Raw genomic sequence first — 22,231 nt, 5'->3', positions numbered from 1 at the left:
TGTTATTTTACATTTGATTACTTTATTCAATTTCTGTACCTAAAAACTAAGTTAGACCTACCTAAAAAAACTGAAAAGCACTGTTTATTTTATTTGTATCTTTGCTCTATTGTATTTATTTGTGCTGTTGCTTGTAGTTAGATTATTTGTTATCTTCATTATTTTTATTTGACAACATAGTTTTTTCCCTAAACATAGCACATACCGTACCGAAACCGTGACTCTAAAACCGTGAAACAAGCCGAACCATGAGTAAGTTGAACCGTTGCACCCCTAATATATATATATATATACACACACACACACACACACACAAGTAAATATAAACTAACCTGATGTACTGCATAGCTCAGCAGCACAACAGCATAGTAATACACTGGAAAGCCCTCCTCCTGCCGAACACTTGGGGTCCACCAGACCAGCAGGGCATACTCCAGACCAATCAGCAGCCTTTGAGGAACACAATCCACAGGCATCCTATTACTCTATCCAATGCATGTATTCCCTCTAATGATTACATATGTGGCTGTCAATTCATGTGTACATCACAGCTCTTAATGTCTAGAATCAGGGCATGTGTGTTTGTACCTGAACGGGAAAGCTTTGTAGAAAACATCAAGTGGACGTGGCCCAGCTGTGTATTTACTAATAACTAGAGGCAGCAAGATTTGCAGAGGCACCATGGGAACTGCCAGTAGAGCCAGCTGCTCTTTAGGAACCCCGGCTTCCACTAGCTTCAACCCAGTCACAGCATCCGCAGCAGAGAAACCGATCTGAAAGTAGAGAGGAAGAGGGATGAATTAGATTGATCTGCGTATAGCTATAAAGTTACAGCAATCAAACTAGTTAAAACAGGAAGATGACCATAGTAAGCCTCGGCTAAGTAACATTACCTTAGCAGTCAGCAATAGGACACAGAAGGTAAAGACAGTGGGCATTTTAATTATGGAGAGCAACAGTTTGTAGGTCTCCATAACACTCTGTGTCTCCTCTTTAGGCTTCTTCTTAGTATGATGGTGTCTGTTGTTTTCCTTTTTCAGTATAGCAACCAGAGTGGTAGATACCATAAACACAATCCCCCACAAAAACAAGAAATCTGAAAGGGAACAAAACAGAATGAAAATAGGTAAGTTAAGGTACCCTAAATATATATGTATATACTCAAATATAAAATGTTTCATGTTTTTTGCCTTATGCCCACCAAAGCTGCATTCAAATAAAAAGTAAAAAAAACTCTAATATTGTAAAATTAGTTGGAATTAGTTTATTTAATTTTTTTTTTCAAAAAATATTATTTATTCCTGATTGCAAAGCTGAGTTTTCAGCAGCCATTACTGAACTCTTCAGTGTCACATGATCATCTAGAAATAATTCTATTAGGCTGATCTGGTGCTCAAGAAATATTTCTTGTTATTATTAATGTTAAATATTGTTGTGCTGCTTCATATTTTTGTGGAAGGTGTGGAAACGTTTTTTTCTTTCAGGATTCATTTATGAACAGAACGATCAAAAGAACAAGACTTATTTAAAATGAAAATGTGTTGTAACAATGTACAAAGATTTTACTGTCACATTTGTTCATTTTAACGCATTCTGGTTGAATAAAAATATTAATTCATTAAAAAATTATAATTTGAAAATGTAAAAATATACCTGAGAGTGTTACAATGCCCCGTTCCTGAGGCTCAAACCTCAGATACTTGTTGCAGAAATCAGCAGACTCCAGAGCCAGAAACAACACATTTCCTAGGAAGTATCCAGCCGTCTGACCCACAGAGTTACAAGTGGAAGCATAACCCACATTCTCCCTGGACAGCATAGTCAAAGCCCAGCCATCAACGGCAATATCTTGCGTGGCTGCGAGGAAAGCCAGCATGAAGAAGACTGCGGTCAGTGCGATCACATCTGGCCCACTCTGTCCATCTGTCTGAAGCATTGCATCAACCGTGACTGACAGGTAAAGCATAAAAAGACCCAGCAGGTACTGAGTGGGCACCAGCCACGACTTCCTCCTGCCAAACTGCCGCAGGTACAGCGAGTCCACCAGGGGAGCCCAGAACAGCTTTAGACTGAAGGGCCAAAAGACGAAGCTAAAATAGGCCTGGTCCTTGTAGCTAACGTTCTTACTCTGCATGATGAGAGGGATGCTCCCGGCCAAGCCTAAGGGAATGCCCTGAAGAACATACAAAAACAATAACAAGGCCACATTGCCTAGTTCTCCTTTGATCCCGTGACACGCTTTCGCTTGTCCATCAGCCCTGACTGAGTTTGGTAGAAGAGCCTCCTCGTCACACTCCACTTCTAGCTTGGATTCTCTTTCACCCATATCAGAGTTGGACACCACAGGCTTCCGCAGCCTCCCGTTCTTGTGTGTGACAGATTCAGACAGTTCCATCTTAACCTGCCGGGCATCAATCCAGATATGTCCTCAAAACACCTGTGTGTAAAATAAATAAATAAATAAATAATTAAACCAGCTGCACCAATGAGTCTGTCAAAAAAAGTGAATTGCATAACATGTTATTGGAAGCAGTGTTATATTGGTATCATTGAGATCCTATTACTATTATTATATTAATACATCGAATTAGTATTTTTTTTTTTTTTGATTTTGTTTTCTTTTTAAATTACTTAATAGCCTATGCATTCACTTTTACTGCTGTTTTAGTCTATTATTTCAGTACATAAATGTACTAAATAAAAATGAGAAACGAGGTTAGGTTAGTTTAGGATAACATAACATAACATAAAAATAGTTTTAAAACTTGTTTCAGTTAGCATTTGTTTTGTTTCAAATACCAAAAATGTTTTTATGGTTTTAGTTTACTATAACAGTATTACTATACAATTCCAAAACCATAAAGACTGGGGAAAAAATGTGTATTCCACTCCAGAGAAGCCTCTCGAACATGAAACCAATTAACGAAACACATAAATGATTAATAAAAAATAGCTAACTACTTCTGATTCTTGTCACGTAAAGCTGAGTAAACAAAACAAATAACATCAGCTCAGAGACTTTATCATGCGACACATTTTGATTATCGAACATACTCCGAACGAAAGAACCACATAAGCATGAGTTGGTAAAGAAGCAGAAAAAAGACTGATTCATGGTTACCTTGCACTATGATGACATTCCACAAGACAAATCAAGACATCAATGAATCAATGAACAAAATGAAAAAAACACACGGTTCCTTGACTTCAGATAAGCAGCACCTTACTGAGACATAAATATATGTGCATAAATATACAATATACCTAGTTTGTCAAGACGCCGGGAACCACAGTTAGTACACCTGACTGCTAAAATGAGAAGGAAGCCGGAGCGGTGCGTCAGTAAAATGTGTCCGAATGCTTCAGCTGACGTGTCTTACAGCGCCTGTTTTAGTTCCGCTTAGTTTCATGTTTCATGTAATTTACAGAGAGTATATATTCTGCCCATGCAACTTTGAAAAGTTTATGAATTTATTTATTTTTAGAGAGAAGTTTCTTATGTTGCATTTAACTGCATGAACTGTTTTCTATTTCAATATATATATATATATATATATATATCCTGTGATATCAAAGCTGATTTGGTCAAGAAACATATCTTATTATCAATGTTGAAAACAGTTGTGCAGCTTATACTTTTGTAGAAACTGTGATACATTTTTTTCCTCAGGATTCTTGGATGAATAGAAAGTAAAATGCATTTTTGCTGAATACAATCAAATCTTACTGACCCCACTCTTTTAAACAGTAGTGTATACAAACAGTAAGAATTTTTTTTACAATATATTATAATAGGAGTGTTAATATTCAAGCCATTGTATAAATATTATATCAAATGTGTGTGTGTGTGTGTGTGTGTGTTTGTGTGTGTGTGTGTGTGTGTGCGCGTTTTTGTGACAAATGAGGACATAAATTTGTATAATGACAAGGGTATGACATAGGTATTACAAGGAGAAGGTGACTTTTCAGGACATTACCCCATGTCCCCACTTTTCAAAACGCATATAAATCACACAGAATGGAGTGTATTGAAAATCTGAAATAGCACAAAGTTTCCTGTGAGGGGTAGGTTTAGGGGTAGGGTTGGTGTAGGGCAATAGCACATACAGTTTGTACAGTATAAAAACCATTACGCCTATGGGATGTCCCCACTTTTCACAAAAACAAACCTGTGTGTGTGTGTGTGTGTGTGTGTGTGTGTGTGTGTGTGGCAAAGTAAAATAATGAGCTGAAAATTGAGAAGTTTTCAATATTCATATTGCCTATATAGGGATCACTGGTCTGCATGGGCAAGAAATACAAATAAATCACTGTCTTCCTCCTGGTGCTTCTCAAAACATATTACTGGCTCATATTAAAATGTAATGACCTTTTAAACACCAGACCAAACTAAAGTCATAACTCGAAATAGCTATCCCATTCACACAAGGCCACAGATGCAGTGTGTAATTAGTACAGCAGCCATAAATTGAAAGAAAAAGAAACCGAGAGAAAAACTGGAAGAAAGCAATTTGTTGTCTATGCTCAGCATAACTTCTTTCCTTATTTTAATGATACACACATATATAATGTAACTTATCAGTGCTCATATGCTATTTGACACCTGGTTGTTGTACTATTACTAATGTTGATCTTTAAAAATACAAAGCACTGTGTTGTTTGTGCTCTTTGTGTTCTTTCTTATGAGCCATTTTATGCTTTCACTGTGAAAAAGGACATCCCCCATCTCCTCTTTACAGATATAATGAATGACTGTATGTGCAGTGTGTGAAGCGGTGTGGAATCATTAAAAAGGTTGAAATGCATGTGACTGAAAATGTTGAATAAAGGCATGTGACCAGACATGTGCGTGTAAACTAACACAGTTTTCTTACCATTGACATCCATTGTATGTATGTATAAATACATAAATAAAATTAAATAAAATCACTGATACTTTTCCAAATATCTAATTTTATGTTCCACAGAAACAAAGTCATTTTAATTTGTATTTAATATATATATATATTTAGGGGTCAAATTTCATTGCATTTATGCCACCCATAAAAAAAGTATTTGAAAAAACACGTACAGAAATCTGTCTCAACACAACCTGCAATAGCCTAACTGTAACCTATTAAATGCATTTATTATTCGTCATATCTGTTCGGATCAAATCTGAAGTGATATCAACATAGTTTATTCGGGTATATTTCCCCAAATATTTCTTCTTCAAAAGTACTAAAAGAATCGTTATTAGGATTCCCATGCCCACCGGCGGCCCCCAGCCAACAGAAACTTTTCTCAGAGTCTCAACGTCAAACTCCTCCCTATCAGCAATCGCATACCACGAGCAGGCAGAGGTGCGGAGCTGCTGCTGTAGTAGTAAGCGGCCAGCAGGCGAGTGGGTGACACCGTCAACGATCACACGGAAGAGAGAGGAGCCGCTGAGAACACGCTTACCACACAAACACGGCAAGACAGGACTGTCCGCTCCACATCACACATTCATGGCGCTGTGCAACGGGGAGAGCAAGGTCAGTAAACCGGCCTAAGCATGTACAGAACCCAAACTGCTCTACCCGTCCTTGTGCTTATCACTGATACTGGCCACCGGTACTCCCGTTCACACGCGGCCCTGTCTGCGCCTGGAAACTTAGAGCGCGCGGCGGAACCGGGGTGTATTGCTGTGCCTGATCGTTGTACCTTTATTAAGGCATATTTGGTAATATGGTGAATTTGTACTGTCTGTCCATGCCTACAGCACTCCACCTGGATGATGTCGTGGTATGAGATCATTGCACGCCCCGGGCGAAGCTCAGAGGCTCACCCGCGAGCAGCCCTGAGACATAGCAGCATGCGCGTTCAGTTAGCCGGGCTATCGCGCACAAGCTAATGCTAGTTAGCCACAATCGATGTGACAAGCTGAGCTGCCGTGGCTAATGAGGGTTCGGAGCTGTGGCTGAAATGAACAGCCACCCGTGAAACACTGTTGAGTTTCACGCAGCTAAAAATATGTATCCTTTTTTACATTTAAGTAGGGCAAACTGAAAAGTTGAGCTGGTTTGTGTTAACATGCTATTATGAGCTGTAACTGGTGTACAGGCCAGTGCGTTTTCATACTGGAGATTGGCCATGTTTGCTATTTGTTTTATCTTTGCATATTAAATGACTACCGGTCCATGTTTGCACTCTTTCAAGTGTTCATTATAAAAACTTTAATCGCCGTTTACCGGCGTTTTCTACTGTTTTGAGTTCGTGCTGCTGTGCTGGAGTCAGTCAGAAAGTGCTGTTTTCGTGCACTCGCAAACCAGGTGGGAGCGTTTCGTACTAATAAACTATAGTGAGAGAGGCATGCTTTTGTAGTATGTACTTTCTGTCTTTACTGGTATAATGGCTGATCAATTTTTACTTCGCTGATCTTGTGTTTGGAGTTTATTTAGAATCTAAAAAGTAATGATTGATGTTCAAGAATTGCTCAAGAGTATAGTGTCCATATATGGTTTAGTATAAGTATATACTGTCCATCCCTCAAGCGTCAATTTTTGATTGTGTTGTGTTAGCATTTTCTTTAGAATTTAAAAAGTTTGTATCCTTGTGCTGGAATTGCTCATCTTGTCATACTTGATATACTATACTCCTTATTTTGAGACCATATAATAATAAAGTGTAAAATATATAACATATATATATTTTTAATTGAAGTGAATTTATACAATTTTGATCCTTGTGCAGGAATTACTCATCTTGATAAATATATAAGTATATACACCCTATTTTGCAGAGGTGTAAAGAGAACCTAAAAAAACCATCAACTTGCCTGATAATCACACATTTTTAGAAATGAGTCCATAACATTTTTGTGTGTGCATTCATTCGCAGTGTGCAGGGTCAGGCAGTAATGCTTAGGCCTATATGCACTATATGCCTATATGTGACTCATGTGACTGATTTATCAGAAGCAGCACATCTTTAGTCTCCAGTCACATGCACACATGCGCCTTTAAATGCATCACAAATTTAATTAGTAGCATTTTACTTGCTTAGCTTGGGGAATGATGTAATGTGTGTTCTTCATTGTGCTATTTGTGTGTGTGTATCTGCAGCTGGATATCATCGGAGAGCCTAAAGATGGTTTATGTTCCTACGAGGGTGCCGTGGTGATCCTAGACGCAGGAGCACAGTATGGGAAAGTGATTGACAGGCGGGTACGAGAGCTGTTTGTCCAGTCTGAGATTCTGCCTTTGGAGACGCCAGCCTTCGCCATCAGAGAGCAGGGTTTCAGGTGAGCCCATCGGTGCCAAGATAGGTGTAGCAGTAGATGCTGTTTGGTTCTCATGTTAAAAAGTACCAGGGAAACCTAATTGAATTGCAAAGTAGAAATGTCTGATATGGTAACCGATTGGCTGTGGTAACTGAACTAACATTCTGTGAATCAAAAGCCTTCTTCCTTTAAAAGCAGAAGACATCAGAATGATTAACCTTCATTGCTTGTAGTTTTGCTTCATGGCTTCATTTTCTTAGTTTGAAACTTTGAACTTGTGGTTAACGGGGAGCACACTGCTATTGGGTCGTAAAAGTTGAATGGTTAGCTATAGGTGTATGTTTTTGTCCATTCTATTTCAAGTCTTATCAAACAGCAGTTGTGCGGTGCAGCAAAGCCTAAAGCTTGTAATTTATTGTGATCAGGTTTTATTGGAGTCGTTGTGTACTTTAGGTGTTGTTAATGAAGACTGTGTACACTTCTGATAAAATTCACGCAGTCATTGTATTTTCCAAGTTAAAGACATTTTTCTATGTTTAAAAGTTTGGTTGAATGCGTTATTGAGGACTGCAAACAAATTTTGTTATTGTACAGTTACAATCACCCAGCTTCTCTTTTAAGACCTGCAACTATTCTAGAAATTTGTAATGCACCAGTTGCTGAAGATAAACAGTCATATTGGTTTATTTTGTTAGTTGGTCTGTCCTTGAGAGAACACGGTGTGAGTGCTGTGCATTCCACCTGTGAGGACATAAAAGGAAACAAAGCTGTTGTGTTTTCCCGAAGCTGTGAACATTGAGAGACGGAATGTGGCTGATAGAAGGACAGAATAACCCACAAGTTGGATCTTATCAAACAGCAGTTGTGCGGTGCAGCAAAGCCTAAAGCTTGTAATTTATTGTGATCAGGTTTTATTGGAGTCGTTGTGTACTTTAGGTGTTGTTAATGAAGACTGTGTACACTTCTGATAAAATTCACGCAGTCATTGTATTTTCCAAGTTAAAGACATTTTTCTATGTTTAAAAGTTTGGTTGAATGCGTTATTGAGGACTGCAAACAAATTTTGTTATTGTACAGTTACAATCACCCAGCTTCTCTTTTAAGACCTGCAACTATTCTAGAAATTTGTAATGCACCAGTTGCTGAAGATAAACAGTCATATTGGTTTATTTTGTTAGTTGGTCTGTCCTTGAGAGAACACGGTGTGAGTGCTGTGCATTCCACCTGTGAGGACATAAAAGGAAACAAAGATGTTGTGTTTTCCCGAAGCTGTGAACATTGAGAGACGGAATGTGGCTGATAAGATAAGTGGCTTAGATGATCTGGCCTTTGCATTAGAACTTGCCTAGTCTCGGTGATTCAACAGACAGACAGACTCTTTCCATTTTTCTCAGCTGCTTGAGATTTTTGAAATTATGTTTTGGTTAATGTAAATTGGTTTATAATGTGTATATCAAATTATTGTCTCCAATGTAAGGGCCATTATTATATCCGGAGGGCCAAACTCTGTCTATGCTGAAGATGCACCCTGGTTTGATCCAGCCATATTCACCATCGGAAAACCAGTTCTTGGTATCTGCTATGGAATGCAGGTGAGAAGTGAATTAGCAATGACAATAATTATTAATAATTATTATGTAATAATAATCATAATCATCATAAATCAGATTGATAATATACAGTACCAATCAAACGTTTGAGGTTGGCATGATTAAAAAAAAAAAAAAAATCTTTAAGAAGTCTTTTATGCTCCCCAAGGCTGCATTTATTTGATCAAAAATACAGTAAATCAGAAATATTGTTTATTACAATTTAAAATAAATGGTCTATTTCAATATATTTTGAAATGTAATTATTACTTACAAAACTTTTATATTTTTTGTGGAAACTGTGGTACGTTTTTTTTTCAGGATTGTTTGATAATTAGAACATTCAAAAGAACAGCATTTATTTATTTATTTATTTATTTTTTGTGTTCACCAGATGATGAATAAAGTTTTTGGAGGCACAGTACACAGGAAGAGTGTGAGGGAGGACGGTGTTTTCAGCATTGCGTTGGACAATTCCTGCTCGCTCTTCAGGTAAAAGTCCCTTTAGTATGTCAGATAGCACAATGTTTTTTTTTCCCTTTATTATGTCAGTTTTTTTTTCACATTTATAGATTTTTAAAGTAGTTAATAGTTTTCTTGTGATGAAACCCTTTTGTGTGTTTCAAGGGGGCTGCAAAAGGAGGAGCATGTTCTGCTGACACATGGAGACAGTGTTGACAAAGTAGCAGATGGTTTCAAAGTTGTTGCACAGTCAGGAAACATTGTCGCCGGTGAGTAGGCGAACCTGAAGAATATTTCCTAGACATGCATTGTATCAAAAAAAAAAAAAAAAGTGTTTCTGATGCTAGATTTTTTGTCATGGTTGTGGGTGTTTGTGGTTTAAGACATTTCCCGTCTTCATCTCTGTCTTAGCCATTGCTAATGAGCAGAAGAAACTTTACGGCACTCAGTTTCATCCAGAGGTCGATCTGACTGAGAGGGGGATGGACATGCTACGCAACTTCCTGTTTGAGATTGCTGGCTGTAGCAGCAACTTTACAGTACAGAACCGTCAGCTGAACTGCATCAGTGAGATCAGAGAGAAGGTGGACAAATCCAAAGTTCTGGTGAGTACCGTAAACCCCTTCAACCTGCCATTTAAAACGATCAAATGAAACAAAATGACTAAATTAAAATGTAAATAAAAACTGAAAATATAAAACTAAAAGCTAATTCAAAATGTTAAATACTAGGCCTATAATGGTACATAATACTAAAATAGCACTGTTCTAGTGGCACATCATTCTCAATCATTCTCTAATTATAATAATTAAGAGATTGCTATTTAGTAAAGCTTAGATTTAATTGGTTAGCATATGCATGCATGTGTGTGGTGGATGTTACTGTTAATGTGGGCCTCCTTGATCTATGAAGGGCCTTTTGTTTGGTTGAAGGCACATATGTGATTACAACTCTAATTTGTCTAATTCTTAATTGCTGTTGCTTCAGGCAGTGCTTGGGCAGGTGTGTGTGAGTGTGTGTGTGTGGCAACTAATTAAAAATTCCAATTAGAAAGTGCTCTTTCCTAAAGCAAGGTGATTTCCTCCCTGAGCTTCTGCAAAGTGGGTCTTCTCTCTAGCGCATGAACTGAGCATTATATTGGATTTTTAATCCATTAATGAGCACAATATTATAGTAATATTATCTGTGTATTTCCCCCAGATTTCTCTCTGGTGTACTGTTTATTCGGTGTATTTGAACATTTGGGTTTATTGGATGTCTTGTTTACAGTTACAATCCAGGGTGAGTCAGGATCTCTGTGTATGTTTATGTGTGTGCAGGTGTTATTGAGTGGTGGTGTAGATTCCACTGTGTGCACAGCCCTGCTGAATAAAGCCCTAAATCAGGAGCAAGTGATTGCTGTTCACATCGACAACGGCTTCATGAGAAAGAGAGAGAGTCAGAGTGTTGAGGAAGCATTGACTAAACTCGGCATCAAACTCAAAGGTAACATTCAGAAGGATCTTTTCAATCAATGAAATAGTTTAGCATAAACTATTTATTTATTTATGTAGAATTTATTACCTTTTATTAAAAAAATAGTTTTTTTTTTCTTTCTTTCATTAAAGTTTATGTATGCATTATCATTTATTACTAATATTAAAGGGATTGTTCACCCAAAAATGAAAATGTGCTGTTAATTTACCAAGATGTAGTTGACTTTTTTTTTTTTTTTTTCAGTAGAACAGTAAAGAAGATTTTTAACTGAAACCGTGGTCCTTGGTGATTCGTAAACTGCAAGTCAATGGCTACCGTCACTTTGAGAGTCGAAAAAGCATATCCGGCAACACAAAATTAATACCTGTGGCTCCTGATGCTATATAGATGTTTAAGGAAGCGAAACAATCAATCTGTGCAAGAAACTGAAATTTATTTATAACATTATTATCTAATCCACAGCCTCAGGCAAATGAGGAAGTCTGATTCTTCTCCGCAAACTGGTTCTTTCGGATAGTTTGTTTCAATGCATTGGTTCAAATGATGATGCAACGTATATGCAAGTATATTAATATAGCACCCAATAATGATGTAAAATGTTGATGTTTTACATGTCTAAAGTATATTAAGTGAATAAACTAATCTTAATTAACCTTTTTACATACCATAAAAACTTTGATTTCGCCCCTTCATTCAAATGCTCGATTCAGGCATGCACAGTTCAGTGTGCTATTGGAGTAACTTGAGTGCTCAATGAGTTAGCAAAAACCAGCATATAAGATCATATACGCCGGAATATTGGCTCATTTCAAGTTGCAGTGACTGTAAGGAGTAAGTTTTGATTGAATGACACAATCTGTATTGTATTAAGCGCTATATAAATAAAGGTGACTAAATAACTTGTAGATTTGTGCTGCTTGAGCCGCGATCTGTTTTAGACGGTTCAGTCCGATATGATGAACTGGTTCATCCAGGTCACTAAAAATAACCGGTTCAGAAGAATGTTTCAGGTATATTGTCAGGTGCAACGGGTATACATTTTGTGTTGCCTGATATACTTTTTTTAGCATTGACTAAACTCGGCATCAAACTCAAAGGTAACATTCAGAAGGATCTTTTCAATCAATGAAATAGTTTAGCATAAACTATTTATTTATTTATGTAGAATTTATTACCTTTTATTAAAAAAATAGTTTTTTTTTTCTTTCTTTCATTAAAGTTTATGTATGCATTATCATTTATTACTAATATTAAAGGGATTGTTCACCCAAAAATGAAAATGTGCTGTTAATTTACCAAGATGTAGTTGACTTTTTTTTTTTTTTTTCAGTAGAACAGTAAAGAAGATTTTTAACTGAAACCGTGGTCCTTGGTGATTCGTAAACTGCAAGTCAATGGCTACCGTCACTTTGAGAGTCGAAAAAGCATATCCGGCAACACAAAATTAATACCTGTGGCTCCTGATGCTATATAGATGTTTAAGGAAGCGAAACAATCAATCTGTGCAAGAAACTGAAATTTATTTATAACATTATTATCTAATCCACAGCCTCAGGCAAATGAGGAAGTCTGATTCTTCTCCGCAAACTGGTTCTTTCGGATAGTTTGTTTCAATGCATTGGTTCAAATGATGATGCAACGTATATGCAAGTATATTAATATAGCACCCAATAATGATGTAAAATGTTGATGTTTTACATGTCTAAAGTATATTAAGTGAATAAACTAATCTTAATTAACCTTTTTACATACCATAAAAACTTTGATTTCGCCCCTTCATTCAAATGCTCGATTCAGGCATGCACAGTTCAGTGTGCTATTGGAGTAACTTGAGTGCTCAATGAGTTAGCAAAAACCAGCATATAAGATCATATACGCCGGAATATTGGCTCATTTCAAGTTGCAGTGACTGTAAGGAGTAAGTTTTGATTGAATGACACAATCTGTATTGTATTAAGCGCTATATAAATAAAGGTGACTAAATAACTTGTAGATTTGTGCTGCTTGAGCCGCGATCTGTTTTAGACGGTTCAGTCCGATATGATGAACTGGTTCATCCAGGTCACTAAAAATAACCGGTTCAGAAGAATGTTTCAGGTATATTGTCAGGTGCAACGGGTATACATTTTGTGTTGCCTGATATACTTTTTTTGACTCTCAAAGTGACGGTAGCCATTGACTTGCATTTTATGAATCAACAAGGACCATGGTTTCTGTTAAAAATCTTATTTACTGTTCTACTGAAGAAAAACAGTCACCTATATCTTGGATGGCTTGAATGTGAGTAAATTAACAGCAATTTTTAATTTCTGGCTGAACTGTCCCTTTAAAGTTTATGTAACTTTATATATTGTGTCAATATCAAGTAAAACACACTTCAGTGTTGAGACTAAAACGTCACTGTCCCTGCTTTACAGTGGTAAACGCAGCGCACACCTTTTACAACGGCACAACGACCCTTCCAATATCAGAAGAGGATCGCACACCCAGGAAACGCATCAGCAAAACGCTTAACATGACCACCAATCCTGAAGAGAAACGGAAAATCATTGGGGATACGTTTGTAAAAGTGTGTAGCTCTAGTTTGTAGTTGACTGTGCCCTCACCCTGTTTTTCGACCAGTAACTGATGATGTCATTATTATCATGGTCCTGTAATGATGTTAGTGAGGGGAACTATCGACTTCAGTATTGATTCGCCTAAAATGTCTTGTGTACACATCAAACAATACTTAGCCTGTGGAATAAACCTATTATGATGCATTAAAGTCTCTTAAATATGGAGCAGAACAGTGAGGCTCTAATTTGCTGTCTTTCTTAGGTTGCAAATGAAGTGATCGGAGAGATGAATCTGAAGCCAGAGGATGTGTTCTTGGCGCAAGGCACGCTCAGGCCAGACCTTATTGAGAGTGCGTCTCACCTGGCTAGCGGGAAGGCAGAAGTTATCAAAACACACCACAACGACACAGAACTTATCCGCAAACTCAGAGACGAGGTAAAGATTAACATCAACCAAACTTGTTAAGTCATGGTGCCAGCATGGATGATGCAGGTTTGAGTCCTGCTTGCAACATGTCCTAATACAAGTCTAACCTGTCATTATAGTCCCATAACTCTTTACTTTATCTATATAAAAGACTAAAAATTCTAATTTTTCTATATGTATGCATTTTGGCAGATTCTTTTGTGAACATTGGTTAACTGAAGCAGGGAAAGTGGTTTTAATACATTTGGCTGTAGTATATTCGGGGCCCCCTGCGGTGTGCCAGAATAGAGGCACACAATAGGGAGTTTCCTCAAGTTAGAGGAACTCAATTATGGTTTGATCCTAACAGTTGTTTGCTGGTTCTTCTGAATGCCTTGCCCTTCAGGGTAAAGTAATCGAACCACTGAAGGATTTCCATAAGGACGAAGTGAGAGCACTAGGTCGAGAGCTGGGGCTCCCTGAAGAGATCGTCTCCCGACATCCCTTCCCTGGTAAGACCATCAGAAACATTAAAATCCCGGTTTCTGCTTAATTAAAAAAGTAATTCGGTTTACTTTCATTAATAATTAGTTCAAATAAATGGCATGAGTTGTTGGGTAGTATATTTTGTGTGTGCCTTCAACAAATTTGCTATAAATTGTTAGAGTTATGGTTAACTATGTGATTTTGAACCACTGTCCACGATTGAATCATGTTCAGCCAAAGAGTTTCTTTTTGAGTGTACAATGATCTTACACTACGGGTCAAAAGTTCTAAAGAAATTAATGCTTCTTATTCAGAAACAATGCATTAAATTGATTAAGTGACGGTAAACAAAATATTTCTATTTTAAAATAATGCTGTTCTTTTGAACTTTCTATTCATCAAAAATCCTAAAAGAAATGATTCATAGTTTCCACATAAATATACTATAGCAGCACAAGTATATTAGAGCATATTAGAATAATTTCTGAAGGATCATGTGGCTGCTGACAATTTCGCTTTATGCAGCCTTGATGAGACTTTCTTTAAAAACTTAAAAATACAAACAAAAAAAACCGCACAGACCACTTTTGAACGGTAGTGCATGTTTTGAATGTATGATGCACATGTGAATATTAATGACTTTGTGTGGCCTTTGTTGAAACTGTGTGTATTGTATGTTGTAGGTCCAGGCCTTGCCATCAGAGTGATCTGCGCTGATGAGCCTTACATCTGTAAAGACTTCGCCGAGACCAACAACGTCCTGAAAATCATCACAGACTTCTCTGCCAGTGTCAAAAAGGTGTGTGTGTGTGTGCGCGCGAGAGTTTAAAAATTGCTTATTTCTTGGCTGAATTATTGACACTGACCTTAAATAATTGACCTTCAACTTAAAAATCTATAAGTTTGCTGATTAAGTTGAAAGTGGGTACTTGAAAGCACACATTCATTCCAGAGTCCCCTCTGGGTTATATATGGCATGTTATAAAATCTCAATCCTTTGATGTCAATCCATTCAGCCACACACCCTTCTTCAGAGAGTGAAGTCATGCATATCAGATGAGGAGGAAGAGAAACTCATGCAGATCACCAGCCTTCATTCACTGAATGCTTTTCTGCTGCCAATTAAAACTGTCGGTGTCCAGGTAAGCATTGTCATCTGCCATTACTTTCACGTCACATTCAGGCACATTTATAATGTGAGCATATGAATGACTTGCTCAGAATTTTTTGGTTTGTTCCAATGGCCTTGGTCTTATGCTGACACATAGTTTTCAGTTGCAGATGCCATTGTAGAAATGCACTCAGTAGTCAGCCCTAATTAATTTATTCCACATGCAAAAGTGTCCAATAACCGAGTTACTATGATAAAGTGAATAGTATTTGGAATGTCATGTGAGCTCAACATATTGGCCCCCAATGAGGCAGCCCTTTCAGTGTAAAATAAAACTTATTTTATTAGGTTACTATTTTGCCTCAATTCTTAATTTATCTGAGTACATGATTTTTAACATATTTGTTATAAGGCATAATGTGAGAGTTTGGGAAACCTATTTGGAAAACTAATAATTACCAGGTATGTGTTCTTTCCCCTCAGCTGCCATTTTAATTGTTGTTAGTGTCAGTGTTATGATCTAAAACTTAAAGGGGTCATATGATGCTGCTAAAAAGAACATTATTTTGTGTATTTGGTGTAATGAAATGTTTATGCGGTTTAAGGTTCAAAAAACACATTATTTTCCACATACTGTACATTATTGTTTCTCCTCTATGCCCCGCCTTTCTGAAACGCGTCGATTTTTACAAAGCTCATCGTTCTAAAAAAGCGAGGTATGCTGTGATTGGCCAGCTATCCAGTGCGTTGTGATTGGCCGAATACCTCAAGCGTGAGACGGAAATGTTACGTCCCTTACCATATTGTGATGATGCCCTGTCAGGCCAGAGCGATGATTCAAAAACATGAAAACCCATTATGAACAGGGCATTCGTTGCATCCAGTGGGGACATAATTATGGATTATAATGACTTATACTGTCTTTTCACGCGTTGCGTTGCATTGCATCGCCCCGCGTAAACATAAAACCCTGTCTGCATTTGTGATCAGAGAAATGACAAACAACAAGCCCTACTCTACACTACCCAAAAAACTCGCTTTAAATATAAAAAATATAAAAAATCTTTAAATATAAAAAACGTACTTACAGTCTGTGAGTCAGAACAGCAGGCATTGTAGTCTACTCTCCCAGGATCAGGAAACAGTCCTCATAAAATGTGCTGCACACATCTGAATATTTGGGTTGAAGTGTTCTGGAACAGTGTTGTAAATACAACTTAACCACTGATTTCTAGTCGTGTCCATTTTTGGAAGGCCAAACAAAGTAGTTTCGCTTTCACAACGAAACACAGCATCACACACAACGGCCTAGAGTGAGCAGAGGCGGCGGGCTTGAGAACGGCGCGGCCGGCGATTTCGACGAAGGAGCGTCCGGAAGGACATGCGACGACTCCGGGCTGGACTCCGCTTCGTCCACGGTGAAAGCCGATCCGGCGATCCACAGCGCGAAGTTGATGTATTTCCTCAGCGACTAGCACGGATCAGCTCCAGGCATGACGAAGCGGATATTGTCCTCTTTTGGAAGGCCAAACAAAGTAGTTTCGCTTTCACAACGAAGCACACAGCGTCTTCAGGACATGGCGGCAGCGGCAACAATACTACAGTTAGAATAAAAGTTACGCCTTCTTTCTTTGCTTGAACATTTGGGCGGCGTTATGCAATCTTCCCACATCGTGATGTAGACATGTGGGGGCGTGTTAGAACCAGCCGTTTTAGGTAGGCGTGGCTGACTCTTAACTTTTATAAAGAATATCTCTTTGGATTTGAGACTTTAGTCTTTGCAACTTTACAGATCTTCTTTATGCACCAAGAGCTTGTAACACTCCAAAGAGAAAGGAAAAATTTAAATCGCATCATATGACCCCTTTAAACTAAAACTATTAAAGAGGAGATAACACACACGGTTTCTGCTAACCTCATGTTAATCTTGAATACCTATAGAGTAGTATTGCATCCTTCATATCCCAGAAGAGTCTTTAGTTTTATCAGATTTATAAAAGAGAGATACTGCTTTATGCTTCTCTCTGAAAACAGTCGAGCTCCTGGAAGTGTACCGTGGGTGGAGCTACATTTTTAAATGATTTTAATGAACTATAATAGGGTTGTGCTGATAGACGATAGTATCATGTATTGACAATAGTCTGAGATATTGCCTGTGGCTGATGCCTTTGATGATAGCAAGACAAATCAGGCTAGTATTATTATCTAATTAATATTAGGGCTTATTTGTTCCATCATATTTCATTTTCTGCGTTTTACAGCGTTGTGCATTATAAGCAATCACACACGATTGTGTTGAGTTTATGAATGCAATGGCCAATCAGAGGCGTTAAGATGAGTAATCGCTGAAACACCGGAGTTTAGTCATTAAGTGCGCGCACTCCCTGGCTGCATTCTGCTCCCTCACAAATTCTCTCATCATAAACAACAAAGTGCAGATGTACGTACGATGTAAGCATAAAAGATTTATTCATCATACAGTATAGAAAACTTCACTAATTATAACGGGAGTGTTTTTTTTTTAAGTGCATAAACTCACGCTAGACTGAAGTCAGTGATGTTCTTTGATAAAGTAAATGTTCTTTGCTCGTTTTCTGTAGCTGCTGTTTGAATAACTGAGGAAATGTAAGCATTTGAATTAGTAACTTACAATGTTTCTATTAAATTGTTATCATGTTAAATACAAATTCAGTAAAAATAAAATATTTTATGATATGACATCCAGATGCTACTTGGCTAAAAAGATAACGTATAGTTAATAGTTTACACTAACATTAGGCTGCTTTTAGCCTTACCCTGGAGATGGTTCACTCTCCGGCTATGAATCTAAGTAAATAATTAAATGATTTACTATGATAAAGTGAGTAAATAATTAAATTAATTATTTCTATGATAAAGTAAGTAAATAATTAAATGAATTAGCATGATAATATAATGTATCAGCGATCTCACAGGTTGACGATAGGACGATATGACTGTGGAGCATATCGCCCAACACTAATCTGTAAGCATTTAGGCTATAAAATAATTATATAAAACTATATTGACAATACAGTACATTTCAAATGATTCTGTGCATTTATTTGTCATTCTAAGGGATGGAAACAGACAGGAGAAAGATTTGGCTTAAAATATTTCTTATCCTATGATTCTAGTGGGACAACCTTAGTATTACACTCTTCATCTGTCAGCTGAAATGTCTGATAGCTTTTAATTTGCTGTTTGGCCCCAGAGTATCAGAAATGCATGAAACTAAGCATGTTTCCTCAGAATGACTTGTTCTCCATATGTAAAAAGTTATTAGGTGTTTGGACAATGCACTTTGTTTTTTTCCTGATTAAAGCTTTAGTACAACACAATACATGATTGCGTTGTAGCATTTTTGTAAAGTAATTATTTAATTTGAAAAAATAAGTGTATGCTAATTAACAAAATCTAATGTACCGGCATTGAACTTGCGTAGATTGAAGATGCTGTCCTTCGTAAAATGTGTAGCACAGAGAGCTATATTGGTATTATAATTTTCAGGAGCAGGGTTGAAAATAAATTTTAACCATTTTTAATTTTAACCAACAAAGAGGACTTGCAATCGGGGTGAAAGTAGCAGCGTTTCGGTAGTATGGCAAGAACACTCTACTACAACAACTCTTCCTCTTCTCTAAAGCATCCCAACATGGCCTCGGCCCCTGCAAAATCCCTTTGCAATTTAGCATCCCCAGTGTCTTGAGAACAAGCTTTAAAATGTTAATATATACTATAAAAGTATATAAATAATACTAAAATAACAGTGGTTACTGTGACTATTCATTTGTTTGAGGTGCAATTTATACTGTCTCCAAAGTGACAAACTCTTCCGTCTGGAACACAGAACAACCTGTCTGGCTGTGTAGCACCAATCATTGTCTGACGACATTTTCCTGTGTCTAAATTTGTGTGGTTATCCCTTCGAACCTGCAGTTCCATTGAAACACACACAGTGTTGCTTATTCCCTCTCTATTGCTTTGTTTCATTTGATGTTATTTGGAAAATGAAAATGTCATAGAGCAGTACTGGCAGTGCAGTACAGTCTGTATATAGAGTGATCGTTCCTCTGCTGCTGTGTGCAGGTCTTGATGTTTGGTTTTCAGTCATAGTGCCAGAGAGGCTGGTTTACTTCTGTGAGATGAAGCCATTAGATAGAACACGTCCAGACAGAGGCACTCAGCGTCTCACCACATTGGTTGATGATGCATGGCTGGGTGTTCCTCTAACAGACGGCTTGCTGCTATACCACACTGTGCTAAAATTACCACGGTCTCTAGACTCTGAGCTGGGACATGCTGACACGCTGGGTGACAAAAAGTTTTAAATACCGTGCACTGTATTTTTGCATATGGTTAAGATCTGTTGCTGTTAATGGTTGATAGTTTAACAGTTGGTGTCTTCTCCAAAGTAAGAATGTAATCATTCTGCACAAATGTTTAAAATTAATCTTTTTAGATGCAGTTGGAGAGTTGAATATGTTCTAACTCTGATTCCATATGATTTGTCTGTACAGGGTGACTCCCGGTCATACAGTTATGTTTGTGGGGTGAGCAGTAAAGAGGCCCCACACTGGGATTCACTGATGTTCCTGGCCAGACTCATCCCTCGGATCTGTCACTCCATCAACAGGTAATGTCATCAGGTTGACTTTTTGCTCCAGCCCTCTTCCCACCAACCATGTGAGGAACTATGGGATAATTCACTGATAATAGTCCCCGTTAGACAGACCCTCTCAAACGTCTTGTGCTTGTTTAATTAAAAATTATTTGTTTAGACGTGGCACATCAGGTTCGATGTCATTGATTGATGCTAAATGCCATTGCAAATGAGATTTGAGAGCTGTGGCAAAGAGGACTTACTAGGGATTTGTGCTATGACTAATTTCACTGCTGTTTAAACAGAAATTTCGTAACCGACTAGTCTAAAAGAAACCCTCAGAACACAGTCAAAAACAGTGTCTGTATGTGGAATCCATTTGAAATACATAAACTATGAATCTAACAGTCAAATAATCCTAGATATCTATATTATCCGAATTGATCTTATTTTCCACCAAACGGTTGAAATTTACAACATTGACGGCAACAAAACCAGCAGGATGAATGAAAATGCACATTCACTCTCTGACAGTGGGTGGAAACAAAGCAGCGCTGCGCTTATAAACACTGTTTTATTAGGCATTACACGGAGATAACATGAAAAATATAAACAAAACTTTGATTTTTGAAGAGAGTCAGTTCCCTTTTATTCATAATGCACCGAAACGAGTCGCTGTGTATAGAGCTGTTTTTGACAAGGATAAAAGGGTGTTGTTTTACACGACCACTGAGGAATTTTAACCAAAGTATGTTGTAGACAGTTCGTGAAGACCCTAAAGAATCATACCAACTTGTGGAAAATGGGCATCCGATGTCTCCTTTAAAATATATTTTTGGTAAAAAAAAAAAAAAAAGACTTTCAAAAAATTTTAAAATCTTACCGACCCCAAACTTTTGAACAGTAGTGTACAACAATTGTCATATCAGGTGTCAGGTAGTCCTTTAATATGTGTCTTTTTTGGTCTCTAATGTAAATAAAGGTTTTTCTTTTTTTCATTCCTTGCTCATCTGCTCCTTTTCAGAGTTGTTTACGTTTTCGGATCACACGTAAAGGAGCCGCCCACTGACATCACGCCCACCTTCCTGACCACTGGTGTACTCAGCACGCTAAGACAGGCAGACTTTGTAGCACACTCCATTTTAAGAGAGTCCGGTAAGAGCTGGCTGCCTCCACTGTCTGCTTCATTATTGTCTTAACCTTTATGTGTGTAAACACTACCACCACAGCTATGGCTACTGCGAGAGCTGTGTAAACACTTTCACCACACATACGTCTCTGAGAGGAAAATCTGCTTGGTTGGACAACATTAGTCAAATGTTAGCAAACGTTACTGTTGTAAGACTTTAATTTCTGTTGTTTATACAGTTTTAACTGTTTGAATGTTTTGTCTAACCACAGGGGTTCTCAACCTTTTGCAACTCATGGCCCACCAATGACTGTTTAAAAACATTCCGAGGACCACCTTTCCAAATATGATAGTATGAACACAGAATAACAGAAAATTCAGAAAGTACAATTATATACTCTGCTGTTAATCTGTTATGCCACTGTAGCAGACTAGGTCAAGTCAGCTATATAGATGAAAACTCCTTGTATAAAAAAGACTTGGCAGGTTTACTCATTAACCATTTATTCCTGTAACAATAACAGGGCAGGTCAGACCAGTGACTGGGTCAGACACACAAGGGGAACACTCTTTTAACAAATTATTTAAAGGGGTCATATGATGCTGCTAAAAAGAACATTATTTTGTGTATTTGGTGTAATGAAATGTGTTTATGCGGTTTAAAGTAAAAAAAAACACATTATTGGGTCAGACACAAGGGGAACACTCTTTTAACAAATTAATTAATAATGCATCCCCACATCCAGGCTAACATACCTGTAACAACAGGTCAGACACACGAGAGGGGAACATTCTCTCTATTCATTAGCAGAAATGTTCAACAAATTTCATTCACCCCATTTTACATACTGTAAGATGCACCGAATGTTCGGCAACCGGAATTATTCAGTCGAAAATAGCAAAAAAAAAAAGTATTTCGGTGTTCGGCCGAATAAGTGAAAAGACCGAATAAATTGTACCGAACAATGTGACGCTATCAAATAGCAACCAGTGTAAAGTGAGTGCGCACTCTTTATAATGCAAAAAACATGTCAGCAGTGTGGAAGCATTTAAACTGTCCGAGAAAGACGCAAAAATCATTACAAGCACCGACAGCGAGAGACTGTTTAGTACTGCATCGCATGTCTTCGATGAGAAGAGGAAGGGGTGA

General features: G+C 37.6%; 2 protein-coding genes across 5 annotated transcripts in view; one reads left to right on the top strand and one right to left on the bottom strand.

The window, feature by feature from the left end:
- The window catches only part of LOC107748080 (acetyl-coenzyme A transporter 1-like), a 6,325-nt gene extending 2,953 nt beyond the window's left edge, over nt 1–3,372 (bottom strand). The window contains exons 1-6 of one of the 4 annotated variants that reach the window (XM_016562740.1): nt 3,265–3,372; nt 3,122–3,127; nt 1,654–2,437; nt 894–1,096; nt 589–773; nt 333–450 (exon numbers count right to left, since the gene is read on the bottom strand). In XM_016562740.1, coding sequence (XP_016418226.1) covers nt 333–450; nt 589–773; nt 894–1,096; nt 1,654–2,395 — 1,248 coding nt within the window. In that variant the 5' untranslated portion in view covers nt 2,396–2,437; nt 3,122–3,127; nt 3,265–3,372. Of the gene's footprint in view, nt 1–332; nt 451–588; nt 774–893; nt 1,097–1,653; nt 2,492–3,121 lie in introns of all 4 variants that reach the window. The other 3 variants (XM_016562738.1, XM_016562737.1, XM_016562739.1) reach the window with 3 other exon arrangements.
- Nucleotides 3,373–5,304: 1,932 nt separating this feature from the next.
- Nucleotides 5,305–22,231, top strand: part of LOC107748079 (GMP synthase [glutamine-hydrolyzing]) — a 29,877-nt gene continuing 12,950 nt past the window's right edge. The window contains exons 1-14 of the mRNA XM_016562736.1: nt 5,305–5,516; nt 7,086–7,264; nt 8,721–8,835; nt 9,227–9,324; nt 9,460–9,563; nt 9,706–9,899; nt 10,614–10,779; nt 13,188–13,339; nt 13,591–13,764; nt 14,141–14,246; nt 14,904–15,019; nt 15,237–15,362; nt 19,870–19,985; nt 20,977–21,107. Of these exons, the coding sequence (XP_016418222.1) occupies nt 5,490–5,516; nt 7,086–7,264; nt 8,721–8,835; nt 9,227–9,324; nt 9,460–9,563; nt 9,706–9,899; nt 10,614–10,779; nt 13,188–13,339; nt 13,591–13,764; nt 14,141–14,246; nt 14,904–15,019; nt 15,237–15,362; nt 19,870–19,985; nt 20,977–21,107 (1,804 nt within the window). The 5' untranslated portion in view covers nt 5,305–5,489. The remainder of the gene's footprint in view (nt 5,517–7,085; nt 7,265–8,720; nt 8,836–9,226; nt 9,325–9,459; nt 9,564–9,705; nt 9,900–10,613; nt 10,780–13,187; nt 13,340–13,590; nt 13,765–14,140; nt 14,247–14,903; nt 15,020–15,236; nt 15,363–19,869; nt 19,986–20,976; nt 21,108–22,231) is intronic.

Source organism: Sinocyclocheilus rhinocerous, unplaced genomic scaffold (assembly GCF_001515625.1).
Source record: "Sinocyclocheilus rhinocerous isolate Xijiao unplaced genomic scaffold, SAMN03320098_v1.1 scaffold1852, whole genome shotgun sequence".
Classification (NCBI taxonomy): domain Eukaryota; kingdom Metazoa; phylum Chordata; class Actinopteri; order Cypriniformes; family Cyprinidae; genus Sinocyclocheilus; species Sinocyclocheilus rhinocerous.
The sequence above is the reverse complement of the archived record's forward strand: the minus strand, read 5'-3'. Positions and strand labels throughout refer to the sequence as shown.